We start from the raw sequence: 21,709 nt of genomic DNA on the forward strand, positions 1-21,709 counted from the left end.
GCAGACACCTTTAATTCTGACACTTGGGAGGCAGAGGCAGGTGAATCTCTGAGTTCAAGGCCAGCCTTGTCTACAGAGCAACTCTAGGACAGCCAAGGCTACATAGAGAAACCCTGTCTCGAAAACAAGATAGATAGATAGATAGATAGATAGATAGATAGATAGATAGATAGATAGATTGATTGATTTGTGACTTTGTCTCATATTTCCCAATCCTTTCACTTTCACTCAAGGATGCAAGGCCAGACTTGCATGGTGGCACACACTTCAAATCCAGTGCTTGGGAAGCAAAACCTGATAGATCTCTGTGACTCTTGAGTTAGAGGCCAGCCTGGTCTACATAGCCAGTTTCAGGATAGCTGTACCAAGCTATACAATAGAGAAACCTGGTCTCAAAAAGAAAGGGCTGAGATATCACTGTACTGGGTAATAGTTTTACTGGTTAAGGTTGCTGTCTGTTCATTAGCCACACTTAGCTTGAGGACTGACTACTGGGGCCTGTCATAATTGTGCTTTGTCATGCTTGTCACCCTCTGTATTACTAAATTGTCATAGTTTATACAGCTAGACTTTCACACATGTACCATCATCCCTGTGGGTCTGCCAGCTCGCTGAGTCAGAGGGCACCCCTCATGTTGACATGTTACTGGTAGAGTGACACCAGCTGCTGCAACTGATAAAGCTTGGGGAGAATGTTTGTTCCAGCACCAGTGCCAATGGAGTCCCCCAAACAGGAGTCTCCTGTCTCAGGAGCCCAGGAAAGACAGTGCAGGAGTTAAAGAGTACACAGCCACCTTCTCTTCTCACCCAGGTGTGGGGTTGCCTCTCTGCCCCTCCCTCCCTGCATGGGTTTGCTGCTCTGCCAGCTCGCTGGGTGTGGCTCTCTAACCCTTTTTAGTGAAGAGACAGTTTCTCCATCAGTTCCTGTGTGTCTGGAGGTGTGCATTACAATTAAGAGACAACTTCCCAAAACCTAGAACTTGTTCTGAGTCTGAACATGTCTGCGTATCTGCATGCTGCCATCCCTACAACTCCACCTTTAGGTTTGTTTTTATTTTGTTTTGTTTTTTGTTTCCAGAAGTTCATGTTGGTCTCACCAGATGTGCCGTGCTTTGTCTTGCTTTAATAAAACTTTAAGAGTCTTGCCTTCTTGTGTTAGGATGTGATTTAGTGTCCAGATGCCTGCTTAGGGTCCTGAGTTCAATTCCCAGTATTAAATTTTTTCCCAGCTTCTAGGATCAATCTGAACATATCAAGTATTATGCTAAAAACTCACCAAAGTTTAAAATAGTTAATGGTTGTAAGTAAGAGATACAGCGCGCTGTTTCCTTTTTTCACATTTGTGTTCCATTACAAAGGGTTTGCAATGCACTCACCTCCTAGCACAGAACTCTCTGTGCCTCGTCTGGAAGAGTAGGAATAGTAGTGTCTCGGTCCTCAGTGCTGAGAACAGTCGTCATTGTCTAGAAGGCCTGGCCTTCCGAGTACTTTTTCTGGAGTAATTTATGCCTTTTTAAATTAGTTTAGTTTTAGAGTATCAAGATGATTTTAGGGAGTGCCCGGGTGGGAGAGCAGCTTGCTGAATGTCAGTAGTTCTCTCCTGACTCTGCCTATCGCCACACTTCTCTCCTGGAGGGCAGGGTCCAAGCACTCCAAATGTCAGATTTTTCTTAACTGTCCTGTTATTTCATAATGGCAATTTAAATTAGTGCTTATAATTCCTTTCCTCCTGTAATACAGCCAGGAAGGCCCCAGCTGAAAGTTTGTTACCATTATGGACTGTTTTCTACATACACAGTTAAGTTTTTCCTATTCACATTCTTACTAATGTCATTTAGAGTTTTAGACACTACATTAAAAATCTAAAGAGCGGGGTCACTGGGAAGATGGCTTGGTGGATAAGACCACTTTTCTATGGTAACATATTTTGTGTATGACAATAAAAAATATACCATCCCACACTAGGGCCAGCTACTCTCTGGCCTCCTCAGTCTCGCCGCTTCCATGGCTAGCCGCATGCAGTGACCACCCATCTCTTGGTTCTCTCTCCTGCTCACATTTCTAGCTATCCACCCCCTGTGGTTAGCTGTCACAATCCCTGTAACCCAACCCGTTAAAATCAAAACTCTAGAGGCTTGTAATTTATCAATCAGATTTATATCAGTAAATTCTCACTCCACCAAACGTCCCCACAATGAACTCAGAACCAATGGATATTGATATAAACTGCCCACCTAGATAAGACAAATTGTCCTGTAATCAACGTCCCTTGTAAGACACTCAGTGTCATCCATTTAAAGCCACACGGAATCTGAATCATCTTTCTCTTCCTCTATCTTCCTTCCCCTCTCTCTCCGCCACGTCTCTAAAATTCTCAGCCCACCTTCCTTTTCCACTGCCCAATCACAGGTTCTTGCCTTATCTTGTGCCTGCTCTCACCTCCATATAGACAGCAACCCACAACATAGACCCTGAGTTCAGATCACAGTCCACACACAAAGAAAGGTGTGGCTGCTTCACACGCCTGAACTTCAGCACCGAGTGGTAGAAGCAGGTAGATAAATCCAGGTGCTCTCTTGCTGACCACCCTGACCCCAATGGCAAGACTGCAGCTCAGGAAGGCACACGTGTGTGTGTGTGTGTGTGTGTGTGTGTGTGTGTGTGTGTGTGTGTGTGTTATATTCAATTTTCTGACTATTCATCTTAGGGGATAAGCTGTTTTATTTGAAACCCTAGAGGACCATACACTAAGCCAAAAATATAAGAAGTCACGATAGAATAAGCACTTCTGTCTCCTCCTCCTCCTTCCTTCCCTCTGCCACAGTGACACCGATCCGGGTTCTAGGCAGTGGCCTGAGTCTGACACATTCTCTGGTTCTCAGTCCCCACAATCTGTGGGAAGTGCAGCTGCAGACAGTGGCACCGAATGCCTCTCGGATTCTGCCATGGACTTGCCTGATGTAACTCTCTCCCTCTGTGGAGGCCTCAGTGAGAATGGAGAAATTTCTAAAGGTAGGCCGGATAGCCATGCCTGGCCATCACTTGTGATTTAAAGTCTGTCTTCTGCACAAATCTAATTCAATAAATTGCTGGTATGAGAAAAAAATCTAATGAGAAATATACTTTGAAACATTGAATGCTGTCTAAATTCCTGTCTGGCCCTTGTGAGTATTGGGTACTTTTCCCCATACCCTTAGATCCTCAGAGTGCCTTTGTGTGGGAAAGTTTTGTGAGCACCTCGATCTTGAATGATTTCAAATTCAGAATTTGATAACTCATAGGCTATGGTCTCTGTAGAGCAGCAAGGTGGGGTCACACTGCATTGATCCTGCTTGTGTGTAAAAATTGCTGAACTCCCTGTGGGGCTTTCCCAGCTGCCTTCCTGACAAGCACCAGGACTCAAGCTGTGGGACAGTGGCTGTTCACCAACTAGACAGTAGCAAAAGAGTGGGATTACCTCCGTCTCCTGCTTGAAAGATGTCTGCCCCACAGTCTTACATCTCTCGGTCCTCTACCTCTGTGTTAAGTATGGAGCAGTTAGTCACTCAGCAGTGCCTTAGCTGCACATGTCCATCTTGATTTGGTCTAACCCTGAACCACGTTGCTCACGTTGAACTGTGTAGTCAGACAGATCTGGTTCCCACAGTTTTCCTGCCTCTGGCAACTTCGTATTCATTTTAAATTAATTTTTCTTAGTTTTTCACTGACCTGTAATGGCTGTTTCCAAGAGACAAGATTTCTTTCCCATGACCAGCGCCATCACTTTAGCACCATCCTGCCTCCTCCCCTTCAGAGAACTGAAGATTCGTAGAAGAGAGAAACTGGGTGAACACAGCCCTAGAACTGCCTCAAAATGGAACAGGGTGCATGTTATAAAATGTTATAAAACACAAGTGTCGGGGTTTAGTTTGTTCGAGTCCTAAAAATATGGAAGGATCTCTTGACCAGTATGGGAAGCATGGCTTTCTCTAGGCCCACAATCCTTCACCGCAGAGCACGTGAGCACCCTGCAGGGGCTGTGCACTCACCGCCACACTCACCTGCCCGCTGTTTGCTTTGCAGAGAAGTTCATGGAGCACATCATCACGTACCACGAGTTTGCAGAGAACCCTGGCCTTATCGACAACCCGAACCTCGTGATCCGGATCTATAACCGGTAAATGCTGATGCTTCGACCATTGCCGAGATCTCTACAGCGTTTAACTGCCACCGTTTCCCGGCTTTAAAGTGTGTGATCCCACAAGTGAGCCGACAGAATGGGCTGTGAGGCCGAGCTTCAGGTTATTGGTGACCAGGTCCTTGAGACACTGTTACTCTTTTCTGTGGGTTTCTCAGTCCAGAGAAGTTTGGTTTAAAGCAAGTCTTCAAATATAGTTGCTCCTCTTGTTATTGGAAAGAATAAACAATTTGGTGTCATTCTTTCCCTTTCCTCTGGTCTTCCAGCCCTCCCTGCCTCTGACTGTCCTTCCCAACCCTGCTCTGCTTCTGACACCCCTGTGTAATGGTTTTGCTCAATTTTGTTTCTCACAGTTACTACAACTGGGCGTTGGCTGCTCCCATGATCCTTAGCTTACAGGTATTTCAGAAGAGTCTGCCTAAGGTGAGTGGTCACATTTGAAATCTTCAAAGAATCTGTGACGTACAACAGAGTTTACATCCTGTATTTGTGGGTTCTATTCAAGGCTTTAAATTTAATATTTTATATCAGAGATCAAATCTAAGGCAAATTACTATATTTGCCCCACCAAGGCCGTGCCAGACTCTACAAGAACGAGTGGTTCTCTGCACACCTCCCTAGCCCGTGCAGTGCTCTCAGGAGCTGAGAGGGAAGGCAGCAGTGAACTCCTTTGGAAATGATAAAGCCCCAGGGCGGTTTGGTGGTGTGAGGCCTTGATGGGACAGAATGACACGGTTCCTGCCCCGAGGAGGACAGGGCCAGTGGACATGGCCTTCAAGAGTGTCATTGGCTGCCATGGGCACAAGGCTTGTCTGTGTGATAATGCACATGTTTGCATCCTTCCTTCGACCAAGCCAGCTCGGTCAGTCAGCAGGTTCTCCAGGGCAGGAGGGAGAGGATTAATGAAAAAGACAATTAGACAGCACTGTAGCATGACCCCAGCCAGTGCTGAGGTGAGGCTGAGGCGGGTTTGCTTTTCCCAATCTGATTTACACCATTCTAATTACATGCAAGTACTAAGGTCAGTTCTAGGTTAAGGAACAAGAAGGCAATAAACAAAGTCCTGTGATCACTGCTTCTAAGGGCTCATCAGGGTGACCAAGACACCCGAGCCTACCTCCCTGTCCTAGCCCAAAGTCAGATTCTTGCCTGAAGCCTACTTCTTTTTTTTTTTTTTTAAAGATTTATTTATATTATGTATGAGTACACTGTAGCTGTCTCACCAGACGAGGATATCAGATCTCATTACAGATAATTGTGAGCCACCATGTGGCTGCTGGGAATTGAACTCAGGACCTCTGAACAGCTGCGCCATCTCTCCAGCCCTGAGGCTTACTTCTTTGTCCTGGCCCAGCGTCAAATTCCTGCCAAGTAACCCCAAAAGCTCTCTACATTTTTTCAAGGAATGTCTTCTTTGTTAAGATGAATGACTCCATGTTAATCTGAAACAGCCTGAGTCTGGGAGGTGAAGGTGTATCTTAATGTCTCAGCAAAATGGTACAGACTGGGGCCTTCAGGATAGCCCTGAAAGGCTGTGAGTGTGAGTTCAAAAATAAGTAACTTCTCAACTATGCAAAAATATAAGGATACAATACGGATCGTGTGGGGGCTTCATGAATCTGAAGGAGCAGAGGCAGCTGCGTTAATGAGCCAGCTTGTCAGAAAGATACAAAGACAGGCAGATTCCTGAGTTCAAGGTCAGCCTGGGGCACAAGTTGTCCAGGCCCCAGGTATAGTAGGAATGGTAATTTCAGGATGGGTCCCACCCAGCTAGCTTAGCACGTGTGGGTGACAGAGCCAGGCAGGTCTCTGAATTCTTTTGCGTGTTAAAAGGAAATGTGTGCTTGCTGTCTCCTGAGAATTAAGTGACTGGGGTCATGGGATGCTGGCTCATAAAATAGTCAAAAGGGAACCTGGCATAAAAAACAATTAATATCTAAGTAAAAAACGGGACTTTTGGTCTGCTTGAGATGAGCTTGAAAGCAATAGTACTTGTTTCCTTGTTTCCTTTTTTTTTTTTTTTTTTTTTCTGATTTTGATCAGAAAACCCAAGGATTACTTTTAGAATTTTTTCTAACAAGATTTCTGACTTGGTCGGAAGATGAAGAATTTTTTATAGCTACTTTTCTGACTCTGGTCAGAAAATCCATGAGTTATACAGATAGCTTTTAGAATTTTTACTAGCAGAGAGAGCTATCTCAAGCAGAAAACTAGCTGTCTCAACCAGAGAGTTTTTAGGAAAGCAATTTAAAAAAAAAAGAGCAGAGCACAGAGAGCAGTCTAGAAATAGAAAGTCCTTTCAGCAGGACCTAGGCTACCAGCGAGGACTCACGATTTGACTTTGAGTCATCTCTTTTTGCTGCTCCCAAACACCCCTCTAGGAACCCAGGCCTAGACAAGGCTGGTCCTTGTCACTCTGTAGTAAGGCACTGTCTACACGACCCTGTAGTGAGGATGCAGTGATTCACAACCCTTGGTCTTACACACTGCCCTAAACTTCGGCAGGCCACAGTCGAGTCCTGGGTTAAAGACAAGATGCCGAAGAAATCTGGCCGGTGGTGGTTTTGGCGAAAGAAAGAAAGCATGACCAAACAGGTAATGAATCTGATGATTTCAAAGCAGCTCTTTCTGCCACTCGTAAGAGGGCAGGCCACAGGCACTGTTTGTAGTGACAGCATTCAGGGCCTCTGAGGGTCACTGTACTACACTGCTGCTTTTTCCAGTAAAGCGATGGAGATGGTTGAACGGCTGTTTTTGGGGGGAGGTTGGACTTTTAGCATAGAGCTGGGTGGACCTAGGGCTGACTTTGACTATGACTCCAGAGCTCTGCTCTTTCTACTTCCATGTCACGTCTCCAGCATGAGTAAGCGCTTATCCTACACAAATACCCATGCAGACATGAGGAGTATCCCTTTTAGCAGAGAGCAGAAGAGAAGGCTTGTTCAGAGACCCACACTCAGTGAGTCTTCACTTTCCAAAGCCTTCAAAGGGAGAGGATTCTGGGAGTTTTATCTGTTGCTTTTCAGATAGCAAAAAGTTAGTCCTGCTTCACCAAATTATACCATGTGTATATCAGTGTGGCCTCTGGTTGCCTTTCTCCCTTCTGCAGGGCAGTTCAGGTTGTCATTGGGCCAGTTATATGTTGTGTTTTATCACAGTACTATGAAAGTTCCCAGCTAGCTCCCCAAGGACAGCTTTTTATAAGCAGAATAATATGATTTCTGCCCTTCAAGCTACAAGTAGAAAACTATCTCGTTTCCAGTCATGTATTGAGACTCTGTTTCCTGTCAAGGACTGCACGGAAGTCTGGAGACATTGTACGTTGACAGTATCTTTCTTTGCAGTTGCCGGAGACAAAGGAGGGGAAATCTGAGGTCCCTCCAGCAAATGACCTGCCTTCCGGTACTGAGGAGCCCATCAGTGCCAGGTGAGTCCCTGTGCTTTCTCCCACCTCACAGCACTTGTCAATTTACGCTCGACTGTTAAAGCAATTCTGCTAAGCATGTAGCCAGAGATACCTTTTTCCTGTAGAGAGGTATGACATGAAGTGGCTTGATGTCGTCTCTTGGTAGTTAAGAGCTGCCTTTCCCAGTTTAAAGGGCTAAATACACACATCAGTAACTGCTGTGCCTTTGACAGAGCCAGGCTGCTAGGAAAGGCAGAACTTTGGGAAGGGATCCTGAACTTAATCAGAGCTGTTGTCCTGTATCTCTGCTCCCATGCACTGTCCTTTCATTTGGGCATTTGAGTTGGCTGAGCCTGAGAAAAGTTGAGCATGTTGTATGCTCCTGTAATTAGCATTTCCAACCCCATGTGCTGATGGCAATCCTAGTTTATCTCCTCCGTATTCTTTCTCCTTGAGAAGGAGTATAAAGTGAGTTTGCTAACATTAGAGTATTCCCTGCTGTGTCCGGAGACTGGCATGCAGTCTGCCTGTCTCATTCTGCTAGGGGTATTTTAAAAGATAGAGAAGTAACTGCCTACCACTTAAAAGGAGGAGGAGGATGGTGGTCTTCTACATCGGTGATGCTGCCAGTAGTTATGGCATGAGTAAATGGATGTGGGTAAGTGGTGGTGGAAACAGTTCCTGCCGGCCTAGAAAGGGTTAAAGGGTTTTGTTTTGAGACCGAGTCTTCCTATGTACCCAGGCTTGAACGGTTCCTTCTGCTTCTGCCTTAGCCTTCTGTGGACTAGGATTATGGACATGTGGCCCTTGTCTATTTTCTTGTCCTAAATTATAAAAGCTCTCATCAGTCAGGTACGATAACTTTGTAACTAGTTTGATGTTGGATAGACCTGCAGAGAATGACACTTCTAGTGACGAGGGGTCACAGGAGTTAGAAGAAACCATCAAAGTTGACCCCATCTCGATGGAGACATTGAGTCACTGTGGAACAGCCTCATATAAGAAGTCTCTCCGACTGTCCTCGGACCAGATAGTAAGTGTTATGCACTAGAGTTGTGTTTATGTAAGTGTCCCCTCACTAGGGGAGCAGCAACCCCCCACAGGGTGAGCTTGTTGCATGGGTTCCTCCCCACCTAGACCTTGTGCCTCAGTGTCTGGAAGCAAACCAGGGACCGTATTTTTAGCAGGCTGCTTTGGTAAATGTTATTCCCCATTCAGCACAGGACCAGGAGCTGCCTCTTGGGACTCATAGCAGCAGAGCAGCGACATTTACGATGCTGTGCAATGGCTTTACTGGGTGGAGGGTGAGGCTGTGGCCAGGGCAGTAATTTCAGGTGTTTTGGAGGAGAGGGAGGCTTTGTTTTGTGTGGGGCATCAGGAAGTCCTTGGATTAGAAAACAGCACGTTGTGACCATGCTTGAGTTTGGGCTAGACTGCATGCTAACACCAAAGAAATCATGTGCCCTGAGCTTTGTTCTAAAGCTTTAAACTCTGTTCCAAAGTACACTAAAGCTCTCTTTAATGTTGTGCTTTTTATAAAAGGCAAAACTGAAACTCCACGATGGCCCCAATGATGTTGTATTCAGTATCACAACCCAGTATCAGGGCACCTGTCGGTGTGCGGGTACCATTTACCTGTGGAACTGGAATGACAAAGTCATCATTTCTGACATCGATGGAACAATAACCAAGTAAGCTCAAGCCTCCTGTGGGTGGCAGGAAGGACGTGGGTTGGGGAGGCCCTAATCCTCAGTAGCAAGAGCGCCCTTTAAACCATATGCCCTACAATGTCCTGGAAGCAGCCCAAGTGAAGCCATTTTATGGCTGAAGAGCAGGTGTGTGGAACCATACAAATGAACTAACATGCAAAATCTGACTATTTGGTCTCCAAATTCTAATGTTCAAAGAAGACAAACTGTTAGCATTTTAGGGATGCGGCGGGGAAGATGTGGTAAATTATCTCTGAAAGTAAATACTGGACTCCCTGTTACACTGTTGTCAGGAGTGCCTTGGGGCACACCATTACAGGGCTGCCTTTCGGCTGCACAGAATCAGAATAAGACCATCCTGGAACATCGTAGACAGCTTGCATCCCCACTTAGTGCTTATTAGCAGCCAGTATGGAAAATGACTGACTTTATGTGTTGGATTTCTGGGATCTGATTCTATTTCTCCCCTCTTGCCAGGTCTGATGCTTTGGGACAGATTCTCCCACAGCTGGGTAAAGACTGGACTCATCAGGGCATAGCTAGGCTCTACCATTCCATCAATGAGTAAGTACCATTCTCGAGTGTCCTGCCTCAGCCTAGCTTTGACTAAGTGTATTTACTGGGCACAGGCGTGTGTAGAAGACAGTTTCTTAAGGAAAAACTAGCCATCCTTTTTGAGGTCTTAGCATGTCCACAGTCCATGGATCAGGAGATATATAATGCCCATTTTAGAATACCATGATAGGAAATCAGAATATGTCAGCTACTCAGATGTGACTTTACTCCCTGTCCCAGAGAATGGTGACTGTCCAACAAAATGTCCTTAAAATAAGACCTTTTGGATAGTTCCTTTGCAGCAAATACCATAAAGAGAGTCCGGTTTTGACCATTTGGATCTTTTTCTGAGCTAGTTCACTCTCTTGGGACTTTGCAGTTTGACATAATCCGTTCTGCATGTTCCCCTTTTCACCATTTCAACTAAGTTCAGTAGTTGATTTTCAAAGTAAATGAGAAGACCTGGATTTGGATCTGATAAAAGAAAAAGATTCTTTTCTTTATCCAAAAGATGTCCCTAACCAGGTCATGTGTCTGTGTGTTGTCTTTAGGAATGGTTACAAGTTTCTGTACTGTTCTGCACGCGCCATCGGCATGGCCGACATGACCCGTGGCTATTTACACTGGGTCAACGACAAGGGCACAATCTTGCCTCGAGGCCCCCTGATGCTGTCCCCCAGCAGCTTGTTCTCTGCCTTCCACAGGTAGCTTTCCAGAGGGCATGCTTGGGCCTCTTGTGGGCAGGGGTGGGTGCTGGAGCCCAGGGCTACCCAGCGCTGTGGGAGCAGAGCTCTGACAGGGTCTGTTTTCCTCCATTTGCTGTCTCTGAAGTGCTCAGTCAGAGACGATGAGGTAAAGTGTATCTCTTTCCACTGATTATCACTCACATACTCTGTCAGGAGACTGGGCTAGAGAGAAGGAAGAACGCGACAGTGCCCAGGGATTAAGAAAGTAGGTGGCCGTGAGCATGAAAATCTTTCCAAGAACATACTCTAAAAAAACTACCATTTCAATTTGGTGATTGTATCTTTTTGTCTTTAGGGAAGTGATAGAAAAGAAACCAGAGAAGTTCAAAATTGAGTGTCTGAATGATATTAAGAACTTGTTTGCCCCATCCAGGCAGCCCTTCTATGCTGCCTTTGGAAACCGTCCCAACGTAAGTGTCTGTGGTATTGTGTGTGGATCCTGTGTGAGCGGAATTCAAGAGGTGCATTTTAGGGTCCAGCCCTGTCAGTGGCTTTCTGCCCAGTGGGGTTTCACTTGAGATACACCTCACACCCCCAACCCCGGACTGGCCATTGAGCTCAGAGCTTTGCACATTCTAGGCATGCACTCTGCCATTGAGCTGTGTTATCCCAAACCCTTTTACCCTTTCTAAAATTTTTTAAAAATTTGAGTTACAGATGGTTTTGAGTCACTGTATGGGTGCTGGAAATCGAACCCAGGTTCTTCTGCAAGAGCATCAAGTGCTCTTAACAATGAGCCATCTCTCCAGCTCTGTTTTAATTTTTTTTTTAAGATACGATCTCGGAAACTTACCCAGACTGGCCTTGAACTCATTCTGTAGCATAGACAGCCTTCTTGCCTTAGCCACCTGAGTAGCTGCACTAGAGGCAAGGGTTATTCAAATTCCCTAGCAGTTTGGGGAAGTCCTGCATTCCCTATTGACCCCAGCACTGTACACAGAAGGATGTCCTCCTCCACCCCTAGGCCCAGTTTCAACATTTTCTCAGGCAGTTCTGCCTACATTCTAGCTGGCTCTCTGCCTTAAGTTCTGATTCAGTTGTTCTCAACCTTCCTAATGCTGTATGACCCTTAAATACAATTCCTGTGTTGTGGTGGCCCCCAACCGTGAAATTATTTTCATTGCTATTTCATAACTACATTTTTATATTGTTATGAATCAGAATGTAAATATCTGATTTGTAAGACACCTTATATACGACTCCTCTGAAAGGGTCATTTGACTCCCCAAAGGGGTTGAGAACCACTATTCTCATGCCCTTGGATCCACACCAGAACCGTGGCATGAGTTCCCTTCTCTGCCTTTTGTACTGCATCCTATGGGGGATTTCTCCGTATCTCAGGTATCCTAAAGGTGTGTTGGTTCCCTTGTCTGACTTCCTGTGTGCTCTGGGTTTGGCTAAAGATTTCCACTTGTCAGTTGATGTCGTGGTTTTGGCTTATGAGGAGCCAACTAAGTTGTCAATTCTTCTGCAGGATGTCTATGCTTACACACAAGTCGGAGTTCCAGACTGTAGGATATTCACTGTGAATCCAAAGGGTGAATTAATACAAGAAAGGACCAAAGGAAACAAGTCATCGTAAGTACATTCAGGCTGCAGCCAGCACCCTGCAACCAGGTTATAGCTGAGGACAGATAAGGACCAAGACAGGGCACAGCCTGAGGGGCAAAGCTGCACATCTCTGAGTGTTCTGTTCCTTGTGGATAACTGCTTAAGGAGTGTTTGTGTGTGTGCCTGGACCCTGAGACAGCGCTGGCTCTAAGTGCTAATAAGCAGCCCTCCTTTAATCTGAAGAGCCAGCTTTACACCATGGCCTTGTTTTATATCAAATGTAACGTAACAGCTGCGTCTCTTGCCTGATTCCTTCCAGGTATCACAGGCTGAGTGAGCTTGTGGAACACGTGTTCCCACTTCTCAATAAGGAACAGAATTCTGCCTTCCCATGCCCAGAGTTCAGTTCCTTCTGCTACTGGAGAGACCCAATCCCTGACGTGGACCTGGATGACCTAGCTTGAAAAAGGCCTGTGTGGCAAGGTGGGGGCACTGTCACTCACCTCCCAGCAGGGAAGGTCACTGGCCCTCTTACAGATGAAGACCCAGGAGCTGACAGTCAGGAACCTGCTTTCCAGAACAGGGACAGAGTCCCCGAAGCTGGCACTGCCACCTTCTTTCAGCTTCCTAAGCCACCACTCAGCACCTAGACAGAGGAGTGAGGGGCAGTCAGCCTGCATTAGAAGCCTGTGCTCTGAAGCCTGTGCTCCATTACTTGTGGGCCTCACATGCCTCTTGTGGAGTTGTGTGCTGTGCACTGGTCAGCTGCATAGTTTAAAAAGGAAGAAACCAGAAACTCAAAAAGAATGGACCAGCACATGACTACACAAAGTAAAGAGTTAAAATCTCCACTGGTCAGTTGGGATCGTTTCTCTCTATAACCAGGGCTTTCTCCAGAGGTCCAGTTAGTGCTACCAGCTGTGTGTACATGTCCTCCTCCGGACACCTCCACTCTTGCTCACTGAACTAGGACAGCTGCTTCATGTGCCAGGCAGGCAGCGCCAGCACCTTGAGCCCAGCTGCACCAGCGTGGGCTGTAAAGTTGGGGGAAGGCACCCTAGCATCATCATCTCCTCACCTGTCCTTGCCGCAATGAGAAAGAAGTCGTTTAAGTTGTCGTTATGACCTAGCAGAAGAACAGATGCACATTTCATGTCTGGAGTAACAGTGAGACCTTGGTTTAAATCACAGGAGAGGCAGTGGCTTTCCTCAGAAGTGTAGGGCAGTTGCCTTGGGTCTTGGGAGTCCTGTTCTCTGACACTGTCACTGCCTTAGGTGGCCCTTGGGGCAGGTATTTCAGGACAGGATTTTTGAAAGTCTGGGCTTCAGATTTGCTAAGGAAAAAGCCTTTGGCTGGTGGCATTGACCAGTCCTTTGATTCCAGCCACGTAAGAAGTCCATGGAGGCGTGGGAGAGAGGACACTGAGTGCCCGTTGAGAGCGAGCACCGCAGCAGGAGCCCAGCCCACCTGATTCATCTGTCAGCTCTGACCCTTATGCAGTTGATAGTGGGCTACCCCTGCACCTCGCTGGCAGCACCAGACACTGGCCTAGTTAAGTGCTTGTCAATGTTGGAACAGACAGCACCAGGGAGAGTTATGTCCTCAGATCTGCAGAGCCGGGACCAGCTGGGTGTGGACAGTCACTGCAGTGCTCACATCAAGAGAAGTATTGAAGGAAGGCGTTCCAGAGACCTCAGTGGTTCAGTCACAGCCCTCCACTGGGAAGATGGCAGTGGAGGCTTCTGAGCAGAGGGAGAGCTGCCGTTAAAGATGGTTCCAACTCTGCATGCCCCTGCAGTTGGATGGCTGGCCTGACCAGGCTTTAGTTTGCTTCACTCAAAATAACGCTCGCCTAGAGTTGGCTTAGAAAAGGGGTGGTTATTTTCCAGATTGGAGAGTTGAGTGTCCCTGCCTCATTTCAGTATTGCAGTTGAATGCAGAGACCATGGTTGACAATGTTTAATTAAAGAAAAAAAGGACCATTTGAAGCATAGTTCTCAGTGGCAAAACCTGAAGGTACATGCTCCCAGAGAAGGGGCAACACAGGCTTCCACAGGCTGATGTTTCCCATACAATTCACTTCTCCTTCGTGAGTTATTTGTGTTAGGTAGTAGGGAAACTCAGTTACGTTTATGTGAAATTCTTGCCGGTTAGTGAAATAAGATCCTATTAAAGCAGCCACGTGGGATTTGATGCCCAAGCCATCAGTACCTTGGTGATGTAGCACATCTTCGCTTTAGGGAAAAATAATTGTGTACTTAACCTGAGCTTGGTAGGATCTCATGGTACAGAATGTCTTTTATGTTTTCTCTCAGACCACTTCTGTTTGTCCTTTAGGGAGCTTTTTACCTAGCTAGTCTGTTTGCTTTTCCTGACAAACCCTTTTTTTTTTTTTTTTTTTTTTTTTGGACACATGGGCCTCTTCAGAAGGTCCAGCATAGGCTCTGGGTCTCTTGGCCTGTGCTGAGAGGGTGGCTGGTCCTTCTGTCCGTCTGTGTGTCTGTTAGCCCGACTCTTGTCACTGCACATTGATCAGTGAATATTTAGGATAATGAATGTAACTCTTTCCTTAATTAAAGGAGTCTTCCTTGCTGAAAGTAGATGATTACTGTTACTGTAGTGTTATGAGTGTTAGGTTTGTGCTGAAAATCCATTGCCATTTGTTACAAATGACATTTGTTCTTTCTGTGAAAGAGAGATGCCCTTAAGTGTGTTTGCACACAAACCCTTAGATGGCTTGTTGCAGTGTCACCTTGTCTTCAGTGACAGGTGATGCTGAAGAGACACTATGGCAGACCAGCCGCCCGTCCCTCCATCAGTGTTGCATCAGTGACTACGGCCCCATGTCTTTCCAGTTCAGTCTAATGTTAGTGTCTGGTGTCGAGTGTTGGCGCTTGCACTGCTGTGGAAGTGATGGCTGCTCTCCCTGTGGAGGTTGTACATGTGGACCTGGAGCACGCACACGTAACCGTATGATCAGTACTGCATTTCCTGTGGTCTGTCTGCATAGTCAGTTGGAAAAAGAAATGTGCTGGTGTAGTAACGTAAAAACAAAAGCTGCTAAAACAGCCTAGAGTGGGTCAGGACACAGCTGAGCAGCAGGAAGCCTCTGTCCTGTGCAGCCCCTGTCCGTGGGGCGGCCCAGCCGTCTGTAGTGCTCTTCAAAGCCATCATCTGAGAGAAGAAGCGGTTCAGGTGACGAGCAAGTTTACCACATAGCCCTGGGAAACCTTGTTCGAGAGCACGCTGGGGTTTATGTAAAACTTGAAGGCAGAGGAAAGACTTCCCTTTTAATAATTACACTCAGCTGATGAAGGACTTGATTATTGGAGAGCAGTGCCACTGAGCAGCTTTTGGTCGTCAGTAATGAATTGTAAGCATCAGTGCACACCTTCAGTGTGGTGCAGAAGTTGTCTTCAGATGAACGGCTCGTGTTTTGGTGCAGTGTTTGATGTTCACAAAAATGTTACAATAATAAACTAACGTGAACTGAGTGCATTGGGCTCCTTCTTCAGGGACATTTGACCGAATCAGTGCCCGAGATTGGCACTTAAGTTACCAGCCGTATTACACATCACTTTGTCTTTGCTGACGTGCTTGTCTGAAGGAGGGGCCTCTTCCTGATGCTCACTTGTAAAGCCTGGTTCCAGTGAAGCGCCAACCGTAAGGACTGTGTCAGCCTTGTAGCTTCTGTCAAGAAGTGATTCTTCCGTACATCACTTCCTTACAATCTGGTTCCCACCAGCCCTTCAAAGTCTTCTGGGAGTGCACTCAGCTATAATACCCCACCTTTATAAGCCTTTCCTGGGTCACAGCAGGTAAGAGTCTGATGTTTCCATCAGATTAACAAAGTGGACATGATCTGTTACCACAACCTCACATCGTATAGGTGATGACAAGAATTAGTGTGGCATCATCCTCCCTGAGATCACTGGGCAGGAGACAGTACACCTGCTGGATCACACGTCCTTAAATGAAAATTTTGTGTTTGCTGCTTTCCCTGATAAGAGGCACAAAAACCACACATCTTGAGGGCAGAGGCAGGGGCGTCTATATTTTTGTCCTAGAAAATAGTCTGATTATAAGGGCAGTGGAGTTTTCCTCTGGACAGTTTAATGCTCTGAGAGCCCTCACCCCTGTACCTGCCTGTGTACCTCCTTCCATCCATCGTAAATAGCACAAGATTGTGTTTAGAAAGTGGATGGGGGCAAGACAATGCCACTCTTGCGACCATAGGCCTGGAGTTGAGGTGTCCACTTACTTTCATGAAGCAGATAGGTGTGGGAAACAAGACCTGAATTAAAATAGACTTGAGCATTCCTCCTCGCAGACTCCATTTAAGAGTAGTATTTGGTCATTTAAATGGTACTGCTTGGTGATGGTACATATCAGAGCAAAATGTTCCAGTTCTTAAAAAGTACTGCCCTTTTCTTGGTCACCACAGCTCCTTGATTAGAGAAGTTGAACCCTGAACCTGGTGGTGCTGTGGTATTTGCCAGTCGGTCCTGCTGCTTAGGGGGACTGCTTGAGACCAGCCTGTCCCATTAAAAGTAGAGTAAGTACTTAAACTCAGTTCACACCTCTGACTCACTCGTGGCACATGACTAGAGGGGGTGTGGTGACTTAGGGGGCACTACTCCAAACTCCCCTCCCCCAGACAAGCTCTGGCTGTCCCTGCTTTTCATCTCCAAGAAAAGCCCGGGGCTCCCGTTTTAAACCTGTCTCCTTCAGGGGCGGAGTGTGGTTTTCATCCCCTTATGTCTTGCAGTGAGCATGTGACTGCTGATGTGACTGGGCTCACTCCACCCTGCCTGTTGGACGTAGAGAACTAAGGCCCGTAAAGGGGTCACACGCATTGGACAATCCTCGAGAGACCTGTCCAGGGCTGGGGAATACAGTGGCTAGGCATCCCCGACAGGTCCCTGCCTTCCAGCCACTTTGGCACTGAATGTGATCTTGAAAGAAGATCGAGGGGAACGGGCAAAAGCAAACCTGTGAGCCAGCGAGCGAGGCTTTCCTGAAAGTCCTGCTGCTCAGGGTTTTCTGTGAGTCATTTCTCAGACAGGCAAGAGTGCTCTGACCTTTGTAGCCAACTCCCCAGCTGTAGAAACCGTGCAGTCCATGGCCCTCCTTCCAAATATCCCTTTTTTTTTTTCCAGACAGTCCTTGAAACGCAATGTATTTTTACTGCCTTAGCCTCTTCTGCCAACTGGGTTAAGAAAAGACAAGGCTATTGAAACTGGTTTCCCTGTCTGCACCTTCCATTAGGGACCCGGGGGAGTTACCTTTCCCTACAGGTGCTGCCTGACAGACAGACCGGGTTTTCCTCAAACCTGCTTAGCAAAAGCCACCCTGAGCTAGATGCCCCCATGCCTAGAGCTTCGGGGCTGCTGCTGGGAAAGGATTGTGGTGCTAGGCCTCCTAGACCCGAATCCGCCTGTCTTCTCAAATGATCTCAGTTTGCAGTCAGCCATCCGTTTTCTATTGGGCCTCTTGTTGCTAAGGCACCCGAGTTCTAGTGCTGTCTCTGCCAGTGAGTTGTGCAGTGGAGCAGTAGCCTGCAACTAGCTCACTTCCCCAACAGAGGCCACAGTCAGCCCTGACTTCAAGGACATCTGGGCTTGTTTTCCAGCCAAAATCAAACCCCAAGTGTGCAAAACCTGGAAGCTGGCAGGCATGGGATATTTTACATACCGATTGGGGTTAATTTACACCGGATTAGCTTTTACATCCATTAAAAAGTACTCTAGTTTGCTCTCCCCACCCCTGCAACTCCCTATCTGTAAGGCACCAAATACAGAAAAGGAACATAGTGATTCTGACATCTTTATTGATGCTCCCTGTCTTTGCACTTATATCGTACATGTCATTTAAGGAGCCCGGCAAGCCTCATAAATAATGTCTCTTACATCCACCTTGGTAGCAGAGATCAGTACCAGCAACCAAGTGTGGAACAACCCAGGCTAACTCTGGGTCCAGGCCACATCAGCACTTCAGTGTTTAAGTCTTCTACATGCAGTGTGGAGGACGCGTCCGCTACAGTGTCTTCCAGCTGCATCTGGCCCAGCCCAGTCAGGGAGCAGCATGGGCCTCCACTGTAGCACCGAAGAGGCCCAACCCAGGAGCCTCTGGCAGAACTGGCGGCATATAGGCAGCACAGGAGAAGCCAGCTTCCAGCGAAGGGGACTTGACAAATCTTCTGGTTGTCCAGTTACAGTGACAGACTTGAACCATGTGTCGCCTCCACAGCTGTCTGGAAATGAGGGGTGTCCGTCTCTACAGGGAGGTGAGGGCTTTTATCCTGGGGGCAGGCAGAGTGTGTGCAGCAAACTACATAACCAAATATATTAAAAGCTCTGGAGTTTTTACAGCCTCTTCCCCTCCTGGCCTCCCTAGAGGTGAGAAAGGAAAGGATACAAGAAAACGCCACTAAAGGTGGAGTACATTTCATCAAAGTCTGTGTGAGCCAATCTGCCCCCAGTCACCACAACGTTGACTCCATCTCCTGCCTTCAGGTGCACGATGAGGTGGAAGGCCCCTGGGCCCCCGCAGGTATGCACAGCCCCAGGAGGACGATGGTATTCCAGGAACTCTCTCCTATACCCAGCCGTATGGAGCTGGGCAACACTGGCGTTGGAAACAGACAGGACCGCTTCCACGTAGGCATCCCTCTCCGGGGTGAGGGTGGCCGTGATCAGGTAGCGCCCATCATATGGTGCCGTGAAGATCCCTACAAAGAGCCAGACACACTGGTGAGCTGGTCTGCTGTCTCTGCCACCCTCACCCTGGTTACAGACTAACTTGGACCCATCTCACACAAGGCCACTGTAGATGGCCTCCGACGGCCCCTGGGTTTTAGCACCCAGTGTCTTAGACAGGTCAGGATGGTCAGTCACCAAACCTGTAGAAGGAAGCCTGACTTAGAGTGTACTGCCTGCCCACGCCTGTTGTTCCCAGTATGAAGATCAACCCCCAGGGATAGGCATATTCTAGACAAGCATTCCACCATGCACAGCAGCAGCCCCAGTACGGCCTCGCACCCCTGCAAACCACAGACTCTGATCGATCACTTGGTTCAGAGCCCACGGTCCCGGGCTTGTAACATCCAAGCAGTAAGAGCTCCAGTAGCCCAGGACTTGCAGCAATGTTTGCCTAAGTTTACAACAGGCCAGGAAACCTAAAGCAGTCATGGCCCTGCTGGGACAGGCAGCCAGTTTGAACGGAATTCCTGGTCTGCTGTGTACATGGCATGTGTGCCCTGGAGACTTGGGACCAAGCCCCAGGCCCTGCCATGTTAAAAACCACCTTCCTAAATCACTGGTGTCTCTGAGGCCTATCCCTGAAACAGCAGATGGAAACAAAGCTTGCCCAGCCCAAGAGGCAGACACTGAACTGCTCAGCTTTAGGAGGCCAGGCTAACCTTCATCTAAAGAATCAGCCTGGTGGGTGTAGGTCACATTCAATTGTAGCCAGAAGCTCTACTATCTTTTCCACGTGATCTGGGAGGCAAGGAAGTGGCTAGAGATAGACCAGGAGTGGGTGGTAGGGGTATTAGGCCTTTGCACTTAACCAAAAGCCAGATGTTATCATGAAATTAGGGTCCTTAAACTAAAAGTGGTCCATTCAAGCGTCTAGCCTTCAAGAATGCCTGGGTCAACCCTGCCCCTTCCATGCTTACTCTTTAAACTCCTGGAATCTTGACTCGGAGGACAGATCAGGCCCCAGTGAACTGGGCCAAGCTTCCATTTCCCTACCTAATGTGGGCAAGCCTAGGTCAAGGACAACCTGAGATTGTCTTGACAGTACTGGCCTGCTCGTGAAGATCACCAGCCTGTGTAAGTGGACAAGGGGTCCCCTCATTCCCAATCAAAATCAACCCCAACTCTGGCACAGAACCTTGAAGCATAGACCAGAAAGCTAGGCAGCCCAGGATACCTGGCTTCTTTCTCCAAGGTGTACCAGCGACTTAGCCAGAGGATAACCAGGCTGGAAATTGTGGAAAGAATGGCTAAAAATTACCAAGATGATCAAAAATCCGTCTCCCTCTCTGAGAAGGCCATGTTCATGCCTACACAAATGAAAGCATAACTGCTAAAGGCAAGGAGACTGAGCAAGGCACCTCCCATGAGCCTCGGAGGGTTGCCCCTGGTCCAGACAGAATTCTCCTTTAAAGGGGAGACTCATGTGTGGCTATCAGGAAGGGCTTTGTGCCTGGGAGCAGGTGAGACAGGACAAGCTGGAGCAAGGGGGAAAAGGCTGTGCTGTCGGAGCTCAGCAGCTTCTACCACAGGTTCCGGGGTTCCCTGGAACAGGCATGGGTGCCACAGGCACCTTCCAAAGTCCACCGTTTCATTCTGTCTCCGTGTGTGAGGCGTAACACTCTAGGCTCAGCCCCTTTCCCCCTTCCTCATAAAAAGATTCTGAAGGAGTCTCTGCCTCTGTCCCTTTGTAGATAAAGCATGCTTGTTGGCCACTAGAGGGCAGATGGAAGAGAGGGGGCTGGGGTGTGACAGGTCATAGCTGGAAAAAATATTTTTTAGCAACCATTAAAAATTGAGCAGCACTTCCAAAAGTGTAGTGAGGCCACGTGCTGCTCTTCCACACCTGTAGCCCACGGACCGGAGGTTTGGGGACAATCCACTGCCCCGTGTATGTTCTCCCCAGGCCCCAAGGGCCACCACAGGACGAGCATTTGGGTAGAGCAAGACAGAACTGCGTTTTAGATACTCACCAGTGCTGGGGTTGTATACATCCCCATCATTCACCAGCACCTTATTAAAGAGGACGACACCTCCATCACTGGGAAAAGGCTTCTGGGTAAGACCAGCTGAAAAGGACACCAGAGCAGGCAGCGACACCCCTAGGGAGAGAGTGGCAAGAACATGTGGACCTACCTATCTTCTGAAAGTGTTGATGGACACCAGGTACAAGCTATGCCTCCCCCTGCTGGAAGTCCAGAGACTCCCCTTGTCAGACCAAGGGCTAGCACAGAGAAACTGGGGAACTGGACATGCGTGTGAGACACAGACACTGCACTTGGAAGCCTCAAAGGGATTGTCTGTGTAGAGTGTGTGCGTGAAGCTGAGAGAGGGAGAGAATGAAAGGCGAGGCTGCTATGCGCTGGCTACATCGGGCTGCTGCTGGGTGCAGAGAATCATCTAGACAGTTGCTTGCTTGGAAGCACAGCCCACCCAGCCTCCCCTTGAAAAACATGAACAGAAACCACGTAGGAGGGAAAATTCCTGCCTCTGAGGTCTCTCTAGAGGGTCAGTCTACAGAAGCCAGGACCAGGGAGTCTACTGGGTGTGGAAGGGCCTAGGCTCCAGGCTGTCTACCCGTGCCAGGTCCCCCCAAACCCCCCAAGGGAGGAGACAGGAAGTGCCGGGCAGAGGCCACCAAGGAGAGCAATCCCATGAGGGTTCTGTGTAGACATACCTGGGGTGGCTACAGGAGGTGACTTGGGGTAGCCTGAAAACAAAGAGTGGAAAGTCAGATCCTGCACAGGTATTTCTCAGTCCTCGTTCTCCCTTCAGCATGGCTGTAGTCCCTGACTCTGGCCGTGTC

General features: G+C 47.7%; 2 protein-coding genes across 5 annotated transcripts in view; one reads left to right on the top strand and one right to left on the bottom strand.

Moving 5' to 3' along the window:
• Lpin2 (lipin 2) overlaps positions 1–15,639 on the top strand; it is a 73,723-nt gene extending 58,084 nt beyond the window's left edge. For all 4 annotated transcript variants that reach the window (XM_032901757.1, XM_032901758.1, XM_032901755.1 and 1 more), the window contains exons 9-20: positions 2,825–3,012; positions 4,063–4,156; positions 4,531–4,600; positions 6,683–6,772; positions 7,522–7,604; positions 8,472–8,616; positions 9,126–9,274; positions 9,770–9,856; positions 10,399–10,551; positions 10,889–11,003; positions 12,068–12,171; positions 12,464–15,639. In XM_032901757.1, coding sequence (XP_032757648.1) covers positions 2,825–3,012; positions 4,063–4,156; positions 4,531–4,600; positions 6,683–6,772; positions 7,522–7,604; positions 8,472–8,616; positions 9,126–9,274; positions 9,770–9,856; positions 10,399–10,551; positions 10,889–11,003; positions 12,068–12,171; positions 12,464–12,608 — 1,423 coding nt within the window. In that variant the 3' untranslated portion in view covers positions 12,609–15,639. The remainder of the gene's footprint in view (positions 1–2,824; positions 3,013–4,062; positions 4,157–4,530; positions 4,601–6,682; positions 6,773–7,521; positions 7,605–8,471; positions 8,617–9,125; positions 9,275–9,769; positions 9,857–10,398; positions 10,552–10,888; positions 11,004–12,067; positions 12,172–12,463) is intronic.
• Positions 15,640–17,958: 2,319 nt separating this feature from the next.
• Emilin2 (elastin microfibril interfacer 2) overlaps positions 17,959–21,709 on the bottom strand; it is a 58,539-nt gene continuing 54,788 nt past the window's right edge. Inside the window, exons 6-8 of the mRNA XM_032899792.1 lie at positions 21,581–21,613; positions 20,877–21,005; positions 17,959–18,875 (exon numbers count right to left, since the gene is read on the bottom strand). Coding sequence (XP_032755683.1) covers positions 18,538–18,875; positions 20,877–21,005; positions 21,581–21,613 — 500 coding nt within the window. The 3' untranslated portion in view covers positions 17,959–18,537. The remainder of the gene's footprint in view (positions 18,876–20,876; positions 21,006–21,580; positions 21,614–21,709) is intronic.

The sequence above is a fragment of the Rattus rattus genome, chromosome 4 (genome assembly GCF_011064425.1).
Source record: "Rattus rattus isolate New Zealand chromosome 4, Rrattus_CSIRO_v1, whole genome shotgun sequence".
NCBI lineage: Eukaryota > Metazoa > Chordata > Mammalia > Rodentia > Muridae > Rattus > Rattus rattus.